The 11,616-nt window shown below is 32.9% G+C and overlaps 1 protein-coding gene across 1 annotated transcript; it reads left to right on the top strand.

Annotated features, from left to right (window-relative positions):
• The first annotated feature begins 954 nt into the window (after positions 1 to 954).
• LOC149483019 (kelch-like protein 5) lies at positions 955 to 8,939 on the top strand. The gene is made up of 10 exons (XM_089703153.1): positions 955 to 1,310; positions 1,473 to 1,633; positions 2,322 to 2,524; positions 2,978 to 3,175; positions 4,105 to 4,287; positions 4,874 to 5,026; positions 5,334 to 5,494; positions 7,166 to 7,373; positions 7,740 to 7,929; positions 8,561 to 8,939. The coding sequence occupies exons 1-10, from the start codon at positions 1,081 to 1,083 to the stop codon at positions 8,701 to 8,703; spliced, it is 1,830 nt and encodes a 609-aa protein (XP_089559279.1). The 5' UTR covers positions 955 to 1,080; the 3' UTR covers positions 8,704 to 8,939.
• Positions 8,940 to 11,616: the final 2,677 nt, after the last annotated feature.

An 11,616-nucleotide genomic window follows, 5' to 3' on the forward strand; every position in this document is an offset into this window, starting at 1 on the left:
TTTTCCAGGGATTTTCCAGGCATTTTCCACGGTTTTTCCGGAAATTTCCACGCATTTTCCGGATATTTTCCAGACATTTCCCAGGCATTTTCCGGGAATTTCCCAGGCATTTTCCGGGGATTTTCTGAGCATTTCCCTGGGATTTTCCAGACATTGTTGTGTTGATCATGTCCTTTCAATAAGATAAATATTTTAATGTAATAATTTAAATGTTAGAATATTATGTGATACCTATATTATAAATCCTATGATACCTACGTCTTATTCAGCTACCTACATACCAAATTTCATTTAGATCGGTTCAGTAGTATTTGCTTAAACTTGTAATTTATTTGTTTATATTTTGTACACCTATGTAGGTTTATCAACTATTTTCTCAGAAACGGCTTTACCGATTTGAGTGCCATTTTCATTATAATATTTCAAAATCTAAAAATGTTTACAAATTAAGTGAAAGTAAACACATCTTAAAGCTAGTTCTCTCCAATCAAGGAGGAGGGCGATTAATAGATAATTATGTTTATAAATTTATTAAGTGGGTCAAGCCGAGTGTGGATGACACTTTTATAATATAATCTAGTTTTTCATTGAATTCCACTTGAATTCCACCATTAGAATGATAAGTTTTAGAAAAGTGTACCTATTATTATTACTCTTTTATTTTATAGTCCAGATTTTTATAAACTAAAAATTCCATATATGATAAATAATTTAAACATCTATGTAGGTAAGTATTTAAAACTTTTAAATTCCCTTCACATAAATAAGATATTATTTCACTGTACTATTCAAAATATCGCTTAAAATAATATGTAAACATTTCAGTAAACATGCTGCATTCAGCTGCATTCAGAACTGATAAATGTCAACTGTCAAAATGATGTCAAACTAATAAGTGTCATTCTTGAACGCAGTGTAAAATCTCCTGGCAATGACACTTTCACAACAAAACGACAATTTGACATCTCTTTGTTTTCATTCTGCTGAAGCGTTTAGCGTTCGTTATTTGTTCCCGGTTTAATTATTTTATTTTATTTCCTGTGTGCACATTTTCCATTGTCGTTCGGAATTAATGTAACAATGTCGGCCTGTGATACTCAAAAAGCTGAGGCTTCTAAAGATAATGTATCTCAGAACTCAATCGACGAAGGTTTACCTCGGGAACTTAGTCAACTTAGTCTTTCGAGTGGTTCCAGTCCCGATGAATTTCACTGTCACAAAGGACATTCAGAATCAACACTAAAGAATATATTCGGTTATTATCAGTCCCAAAAGCTTTGTGATGTAGTTCTTATTGCAGGCACTTGCAGGTAAATATTTTCCCTTTTAAGTCGCAAACCTTTTTCGAAAGTCTTTTGTTGGTGTTGTTGTGAACACAAAGAATGATAGAATATATCTTTATAGATTGTATTTCCGCGTTGTATTAACGTGTGATTAAAGGAAGAAGTAATACAATATTCAATTATTTTTAGGATACCTGCACATAAAATAGTTTTAGTATCATGCAGTGAATATTTTGCTGCAATGTTCACGGGATCACTGCAAGAAGCCAAATCCACAGAAATAACTCTAGAAAGGGTTGATCCACAAGCACTGAAGACACTAGTACATTATTGTTACACAGGAATTATAGGTAGATAGTGTTATATATGTAATATGTATGTTAATATTAAAATAAGAATTAATAAGCTTATCATATGTGAAGTATCTTCTAAATATAAAAAGATTAAATATCCCATGGAAGTTTTTCATAAAGTGTATCTATCACTTATTGATTTTCCCTGGGGAAAATGGAAATGAACTTTCCGTTCCCTATAAAACTTAATTAGAACTTACCTTTTTCTTAGTACTTATCCTTTACTAAACATTGAATCCATTACTTCTCACATATAACATTGAAAGAATAATCTTATTGCAACAACATTTTATGATTTTTAATTTATTGCAAACATTATCTAGTAGGTATTTTACATGATTCTTAAAAAAAAGTATTTTTTCAATATTAAGGATTATATTTAACATAAATTTTGATTCATGCTATTTATATAACAAAGTTATAATATGTAATTATGTTTTATGTAAACTGCTTTCAATGATTACATAACTATTTGCTGAGTTTTCAATGCTGCAGTTTGTTAATGATTGAGTTTCCCCTGAATCTCATATACAGAATTTTTTACTCCTTAGTTTTTTGCTATTAAATAAAGCATATTTTTCATAAGGACATTTTATAAATAATTACAAAATGTGTTGCTACAATAATAATTTAAAGAACTATCTCTAATATCCCATATTCTAACAATAACCAAGAAAATTTTCAGAATTAAGTGAAGACACAGTAGAAGTCTTATTATCAACTGCCACATTACTCCAACTTCACGTAGTAGCCAAAGCATGTTGTGATTTCTTAGAAAAGCAGTTGGATCCCTGCAACTGTTTAGGCATAGCATTATTTGCCGAACAGCAGTCCTGCATGTTGCTACATAAAACTGCTATGGAGTACACATATCAACATTTTATGCAGGTATTTAATATTATAAGTACCTTATTATAAATAAATAATTAATTATATGGTAAGTGATTCATGTGTAAGAATGCAGTTCTCTTCCTTTGTACAAATATGTTGTGTAATAGATGCTATTAAATTCTTGTCTCTATGTGTTACATTATATAAGTTTAAAGAAATATTATTTATTGTTGTGATAAATACAATGAATTAACAATTTATGGAATTTTTTAGAAAGCATACTTATTACACCTCATTCACACACATATTTGTTATGTAATCATTACTAAAATAACTCTACATAAGTTAAATCATTTTTGTATTTTTTAGTCATGCCAAAATTCACTTTAATATTTTTCGAATTATTTTCGAAATAGATAAAACTGACATACTCATATTGAGATAAACAGTAAAAAACATAAAAATATTAAGCAAATTGAAGTTTAAATACCATTTTCTTTATATGTCTAGGTGGTGAAAAACGAAGAGTTCCTATGCTTAAGTGATGAACAATTAGCCAATTTATTGAAATCTGATGATCTCAATGTTGTCACTGAAGAGAATGTATTTGAGAGCATGATGCTGTGGGTACAGCATGATCTTGTGAACAGAGAGAAATACTTGCCGCATTTGTTGAAACTTATTAAACTGCCGTTATTGTCGTCAGAGGTATGTTTATTTTTATTTAAACATCTATAGGTGCATGTTAAACCCATTTCCGGCGTCGCTACGCATCGAAATCTAAATAAATTCACATTGATTATTTTTCCGACCCAAATATGGACCAATAAAATTGCACCATTCGACGTCACATGGTACAACCTACATGGTATTATACTGATAATTTTTTGAAAATTTTCTCTGGTCGTTGACGTCAAACTGACAGGTTCAATTCAATTGTGAAATTATTGGCCGACATTTGGGACGGAAAAATAATCTCTCGAATACCACACGAGCTTCAAAATTATCTGGCATTTCCCTCAAGGTTCCCTGCAAACAAATAAAGTCGTCAAGTTTTTCTACTAAAACCTACGGTTGACTAAAAACTTGACTCCTTCATTTGTTTGCAACGAACCTATCGGAAAATACCCGATAATTTTGAAGCTCTTGTGGTATTATAAGTGATAATATTGATGTTTCACATCTACCTTTTAACGGACGTTCCTTGACGGCTCATTTTTTTTTTTATAGGTACTGCATTCATGATCAGACTTGTATAAATAAATGATTTATTTGTTTTGTTCAATTATGTTTGGAGAATGTTTCATTTAAAAAAAAGTCTAAATTTATTTCGTCTTTGCTGTTTTAAAACTAATAATAGCTAGGTAATATTTGAAACTTTATCTAAAACCATTATACAGCAACTTTTTTAAGCAATACAAGAATTAAATCAAACAAAAGTACATGTAACTCAATGCATCTAATTTAATTTTAAAGTGAAACTTTTATTACATCGTCTCAAACTTTTTGGTCTGTGTAGCGCATGTCGCGTGACGGTCGAACCGTACGATAATTATCGTACAAATACGATAATTTTGTGCCTAAGTTTCACTTTTACCGTGGTTTCATAAAACCACACAACATTTTTTTTCTTTCAGTATCTGATAGACAAAGTAGAGCAAGCGTGTGGCAACGTGGCTGAATGCCAGCCGCTCATTATGGAAGCTGTGAAATGGCACTTATTACCTGAACGTAGATCCCTCCTGTTCTCACACAGAACTAGACCGAGGACCTCTACGATTGGACGCTTGTTGGCTATCGGTGGCATGGATGGGTATAAGGTATTGGTAACACTAGGATTATAAAAAAAATGTTTTTTTTTCGGAGTTGTGTCTATAAATTTGTGTTTAGGGAAATATTGAACATAAGGATTATAAAAAAATAATAGTTTACGAACGATAGATTGTGTTTAACAAATTTATAATGTGATAGCAAATATGATTACATTTACATATAAACTTTAACAAGTATGAAAATGCAGTACAGTTTTGACTGAAATAATATTTGTTCAATTAAATTTAAGGAAACAGTTGATAAAGTGTATCTTATGACATAACACTAATAAAATAACTATCAGATTTTAATGGCAATGTCTTCCTTGGCAGACATTGTTCTGCTTTATTGTCCCTTTTTCATGTTTCTCCCCAATAGATTCTTCCATGTGAATTAAAAATACGTTAAAGAAATTAGCCAAATTCGTTGAGCCGTTCGAGTTTTACGCTCATTACCTAACACAATTGGCGATTTCTCTTTTAACCGACTTCAAAAAAAAGGACGAGGTTATCAATTCGGCCGGTATAGTTTTTTGTTATATAATTGTAGATAAACCAAACTAATAGTAATAATACATTAATAATTGTGTTACAGGGTGCTAGTAACATGGAAATGTATGACCCAAGGACAAATACATGGACTCCCTTTATGAGAATGGGTGCTCGAAGACTGCAATTTGGAGTCGCTGTGATGCAGAATAAACTTATAGTTGTAGGCGGTAGAGATGGACTTAAAACTCTCAATACGGTAAATAAATGAGTCAATAATGCTAAGTAATTTGTTATAACACATCGTTGATAGTTCATTGTTGCTTAGAATTTTTTATTAATGTAATGCTGTATAACCTATTAAAGAGACTAATTACGAATCTTGTAGCTTTTATTTGTATCTTATAAATATTGCATTTTTGACGTGATATTATTTAATTTCATAAAAATCACAAAAAATACAACAATACAAAGAAAAGATTGCATTTATTATATTTTAGTGTGTGTTTTACTCCGTTATCTAATTTAACCTTTTATTATGATTTTTTTTTTTTTTCATTTGAAAGGTTGAATGTTTCGACCTAACGTCATTAAGCTGGAGCACACTAGCGCCAATGAACGCGCACAGACACGGGCTCGGTGTTGCCGTGCTCGGGGACGGGCCCAACTCGCCGATATACGCTGTGGGCGGACATGACGGATGGATTTATTTGAACTCTGTGGAACGGTAAGTGATGTTTGTGCTAAAATTTGTAATTATTGAATAAATTCTGCATTAAAAAATGAATATGGTATGATTAATTAAATTTTATAAATAAAAACCAATTGAAGAAATAAAAATTCAATGTTTTTTAATAGTTTATCTTTTCATTTAATCTAAACAATTAAATTATGAGTTCTATGGAAATTTGCAATATCCAATTTAAGAAATTAAAGAATTTAGGGATTTTAAACCCTTTATTCATTATTTTACCCGACGTTTCAAATACTATTTGAAATGTTGAAAAACCACACAGAACAGTAAAAACAAATAGAAGTGTGATGTGGGCGTGGCCCACGTGTCACTGGTAAGGTAAGATCACCTAACTTGCTCTCAGTTGTGCGCAGAAAAATATTCGAGTCGGTTGTCAGCTGTCTTTTTTCCATATTTATTCATTAATTAGGACGTGTTGTTCGGTATTAGAGTGCAAAAATGATAGCAGACGAAATAATATCAGCAATGGAGGCATTTCATACCATCGGTAAGTCTTATTTTTATTTATTTTAATTATATTTTATGTTATAACTTCGCTTGTCGTAATTTGTCAAAATTGTATACAAATATCTAGTCAAAATGAACCTTAAGTTATAAGAAATTAGTACTTTTATAGATTGAACAGAAAACAAGACTTTCTGGAATATAATTGCAATAAACAAACGAATGTCGGTTTAGTGATGATTGTGGCGCATATCGATAGTATCGATACTTTAGAAAAGACAAACATTATAAATATTAAATTTTATTTTATTTTTCCTTAGCTTTCATCTGTCCAATTTATTTATAGATTTCCCAAAGAGGCTTATTTAAAAGAGAAATGGATAAATGCAACGTGACGAGTTAACTGGATGTCGAACAGCACTAAGCAGTCTAACAAAGGCCACTGATACATCAAACCTACAGCAGTTCCAAGATTTAAAATAATGCATATTTTCTGTTTGTATTTTGTAAATATAGATATAGACTATTCTATTCCGTTTTTTATTTGATAATAATAATATGAAAAGACGTACTTAGTAGTAATAAACATACTCCAAAATGTGACGCATTATACTATACTCATATAATAGAAAGAAAAAAAAATGCCCAAAAAAATATTTATTTGTGAATTATCGAAAACAAGGCTGACATCCCTTAGAGCATAGCATCAGATAAATATCAAGTTAATGTCATTAATGTTGAGTGACACAAATTTCAACCTTATCTCTATGTGTTGCGGTTCAAAGTTATATCTATCGAAAACTAACGCCCTCTGTTGTGGAGTAGCTGAATGTTTTCGAATTTGGAATTTCTGAGCAATGAGAAAAAAAACAGCTAATATACCTAGGGATGTTATACTAAAATAAACCGTAACATGGTGCGTTAGGGTACATATTGAAATGCTGAATTTATAACCTAAGTCAGTTTCTACTCAAATTAAGCTGTGGCTGAAAGAAATAGTTTACTTGTAGTGTACTGTATAACTATCGGTTTAAATGTGTGGGTTTGGCGACACTGGTTTTCATACAAATTATGGCATTATAGCACTTCTATTTGTTTTTAATGTTCTGTGAAAAACCACAATTTTTTTTTGTTCGAAATTCAAATTTCGAACGTTTCACCGTACTATTGTTCAAAACGTGTGTATGTTTTCCGTGTCAGGTGGGACGCGTGCTCGCGCACGTGGACGATAGTGGCGGGCATGGCGGGCGCGCGCAGCACGTGCGGCGTGGCGGCGCTGCGCGGGCGCCTGTACGCGGTGGGCGGGCGCGACGGCGGCGCGTGCCTGCGCTCCGTCGAGTGCTACGACCCCGCCACCAACCACTGGGCCGCCTGCGCGCCCATGACGCGCCGCCGCGGGGGCGTCAGCGTGAGTGTGTGACGTCATACATGTGACGCACCACGATGCGGTTACGGGGTTCAATGCAGAGCTTTCGTTTTCTTCTAATTGAAAACAACTTGAAAAGAGCGTGTGTGCTGAGCGCATGAGTTAGAAGTGATACTTTGACAAAAGTTGAAAGATACCAAAATCGTCGCCTTATACTCAATGATTTGACAGTACTGCCATGACGCGACGTTGACATATTACTCTCAACGCGCCTAAAGAAGTTACACTTCAAAATTTGTATTAAAGTTTGATAATAGATATTTGCATAAAATTTTCAAAAATAAAAATTATTAGAAAATAGAAATAATTAATTCATATGAATTATTTGGGATACGCGTGTGGTGGCAGGTGTGCGCGGCGGGCGGGTACCTGTACGCGCTGGGCGGGCACGAGGCGCCGGCCAACACGGCGGGCGGGCGGCTGGCGTGCGTGGAGCGGTACGACCCGCTCGCCGACAGCTGGCTGCTGCTGGCGCGCCTGGCGCACGCGCGCGACGCCATCGGCGCGTGTCTGCTGGGCGACCGCATCGTGGCCGTGGGTGAGTGTCTACACATGCACATACATGTACACTGCGTGGAGCATCGTCGGCATCGTCGCCGTGGGTGATCAAACACATACACACATACACAAACTAACAGTGAGCATTTACACATGCTCAGCAACCGCATCGTCGCCGTGGATGAACAAGCAAACACATACAGATACTAACGGTGACCATTTATACGCGCACACACACGAACTGATACATATTCAGAATTAAAAAAAACACGTGTGGCACTCGGGGACTGCCGCGGTAAGCATGCTATGCCTTCAAGCCACACCTCCGCGCCCGTCGGAGTGGGGAGTGTGAGGTTTTTCGTTACGCAATTTCTGGATTCGGTCCCCGCGCTCAAGGCCCGCGATAGAAGCTATGCAATAGCTTAATAATGCTTCAACGTTACCACGACCGCAGTGTCACCGTTGATGAATCCACGCACACAGACATACAGCTACGAACTAACGGCGACCGCAGCGTTTGTGCGCGCGGATCGTTGAATGTTCTATCTTTACATTTTTTTATTCGTAGCATTAAACGCACATGTAATTAAAAATACTTATCGATCACAAGTTTCACCGTTTCCACATATCATAATATGAACACACCAGAAATTAATTAAATAAAATTTCAGGCGGTTACGACGGTGTCCAATACCTCTGCATAGTAGAGGTGTATGACTCAGAGTCGAACTGCTGGCGCAAGCTGGCGCCGCTCAGCACGGGGCGGGCTGGGGCCGCGGTAGTAGCGATACCGCCGCCGAGGAACATCTTCTGATATTGCAGCCACCAGCTCGTTGTATACGTCATCGGCTAATGTTTTTTGAAGTGAAAACTTCTTTAGCGGCGTTGAGCACTTTTTCTGTAATTGGTATAAAATCTTAAACTCGCGTCAGGACTCGTGACCTGATCGAAGAAGCGTAAGACGGATACCATTCCAAAATATAAAACATGCTCAACGTTAATAATCAAGTTTTCACTTCTGCCGGCACTCCCGGAGTGCAACCCGTCTTTTTTTTTGGCAAACGATTATTGCTTGCCAGTGAATGATTAACTTTGACGCGTTGATTTTTTTTATTGTAACATTTTCAGCCCGCTCATGATTGAGCTTTTTTCTGGCAAAAGATTATTGCTTGCCAGTGAATGATATTAACTTTTAAGACGCGTTGATTTTTTTTATTGTGTCATTTGCAGCCAGTTCATGATTAACTTATGTGTCTCATTCTATTTTTATTTTTGTTTTCATGTTGTGACATTTTCAACCAATAGGAAAAGCTATAGGGCGTTTGAAATTTTTTTTACAGTGAAAAAAATTGTTGAATGCAGCGAATTTAAAATAGCCATATGTTACTAAAACTAATAAAGCGTAATTTTTTTAGTATAATATTCTAATTTGAATTTGGTTATGGAATCTCAAAAGAAATTGTTGCGGTCATGCAACTAATCGCAATCTGACTTAAATGACCATTTTTTGTTTTACAAAAATAGACACAATCATTCCAATTGATTTTACATAAAAAATTGTCAATAATCGCAATTTTCAATGCATTAAATTAGAATCAATAATAAAATATCGACCATATATGTATTTTTAAATACAAAACCATACAATACTCATAGCCGATGTCGTATAACATAATTTTAATCACTTAATATGGACCCAATATTCGTCTAATATATTATTTTTTGACGAAATAGACTAGTGTGTACTTAATCGCTCATATATTTTTCTAGGGTAATTTTGTTTAAATATAAATACATTTAAGTGAGACATCACATTACTAATAATTTTATACAAATCTACAAGTTTACATCTTTCATGCTTCTCTCAAAAACACTTATTGCATTTTTTGTGAACTTATTTTTATTTTTTCTGAATTTTTAATTTCCATTCATATTTCATTCCATTATTTCTGGCAATTTTTAGATTTATACAACGGTAATTGTTATGTAAATATATTTTATAACTAGACTATCGAATAGAATTGAAAAAAAATCGAATATATAATTAAATAAGTTCCAGTTGTAGTAAAATAATACAAATATTATAGATACGGTGCATTTAGAAATACGTGTATTTGTATATAATTAATTAGATACAAATTTTACTCCAAAAATAAAACCGGTAATGTATGCTAAAAACTCTACCGGCATGCTACTCTTACATCGATTCAACTAAAAATAGTAACATAGATGAACTGACGAGAGTAAAAAAAAATACTTTCTCATTGTCATTTTTTGCTTTAAAAATGAGGCTTTTTTTTGTTTCTTTATGTACTTACAACGCTTATTCCTACTATTTTATAACAAAAATTCTAAAAGGTTGCTAATATTGATCTCAGTTCGTTTAGATAACGAATAAAAATTTTAAAAGAATTGTATTCATATTATAGACTGAAAAAACATTGAAATTATTAACACACCTAACATTCTTATTTGTATGTGATAAATTGCGTAGGATTCGGGCTATATTTTCTTTTTTGTACAAACAAAAATAATCTAAATATTTCCGTTTTTTTATAAAACATTGGAGGAAATGATGTCAGTATTATACTTAACGAATTCTAAGTGTGTCAACGATACCGTGATTTTCTGTGATTTTAGAACTAGAGTATATATTATTATTTTAAAAACACTTTTCTTTGGCTTTAAGATAAGTATGCATTTTTTATATATAATTTCTCTTTATTTTGTGTAAATGATATTTGGTGATAAATAAAACAGGTTTTTATTGTGTATTTTTTGTTCTCTTTTTAATAAAATATTCATACGAACTTACGAATAAAAAAAATAGACCGTATCTAATATTTTTAGTCTGAATTATTTTTAAATTTAGCAAATGTGCCTAAATCATTGTAACATCTTTCGGCCGTTCGGCATATATAAGATATCTTAAGCTGTGCCAAAACAACCATATTATTGTTTCGAGATCATTTTAAAATTAAAAATACAAGTGACCAAAGATGTCAGAACTCCCGAAATATTGATTCCTAGTTGAATTATTAATGTAATGCTTTTAAATTGTAAACATTTAGGAAATTGTTGTTTTAACGTATCTTATAAGCTAGTTAGTAACTACTACTATAAACTTATAATGGTCTGTGAATATGTTTAATATACAATATGTACATTGATTTGTATTTGATTAATTTTTTCCGAATCCGTACGTTATTTAAAATCAGGTTTTTGTACTAATGAAACAAATTTTTTATTACCTACATATTTTTAACATTTTGGCGCCTTTTTCCTTTTTTTTTTCATGTATCGCCTAGAGCGAGATATGAAGGGAAGCACTTTTTTTAATTGAAAAAATACTATCAATTTAATGAACTGCAAATATTATACAAACACAACAACCTTTATGTATGTTTAGAAAATAATGGTGCCGTATTATTTCAAAAAAATATAAAATAACTAGCTAACAACTATTACTTACTAATGACTGGATCCATGCGCAGTTTTTATTAGATAATTAAATCCATTAAAAAAATTGTAAGTAAGTACCCTAGTTCTGTAAATTGTAATTGGATTTTTCGAATTGTGCTATCTTAGTAAAACTGGGTTAATCTTTATCTATTAGATAATATACTTCCTGCAATGTAATCGATGTATATGTAGTAATAAAACTATTGGAATAGCATGTAAATGTATTATTATAAAGGTACTCTTAGGTTATGAAAAGACGCTTGTG

This window comes from Colias philodice, chromosome 14, assembly GCF_061535455.1.
Source record: "Colias philodice isolate Cphi_HAF_F1 chromosome 14, ilColPhil1 Martin Lab GWU primary, whole genome shotgun sequence".
NCBI classification, from domain to species: domain Eukaryota; kingdom Metazoa; phylum Arthropoda; class Insecta; order Lepidoptera; family Pieridae; genus Colias; species Colias philodice.

Excerpts from the sequence above, each read along its gene's own strand:
- LOC149483019 (XM_089703153.1), top strand. The coding sequence starts at position 1,081 with ATGTCGGCCTGTGATACTCAAAAAGCTGAGGCTTCTAAAGATAATGTA. Across the intron at positions 7,374-7,739 it reads GCCGCCGCGGGGGCGTCAGC|GTGTGCGCGGCGGGCGGGTA; the intron begins GTGAGTGTGTGA and ends GTGTGGTGGCAG. Across the intron at positions 7,930-8,560 it reads CGACCGCATCGTGGCCGTGG|GCGGTTACGACGGTGTCCAA; the intron begins GTGAGTGTCTAC and ends ATAAAATTTCAG.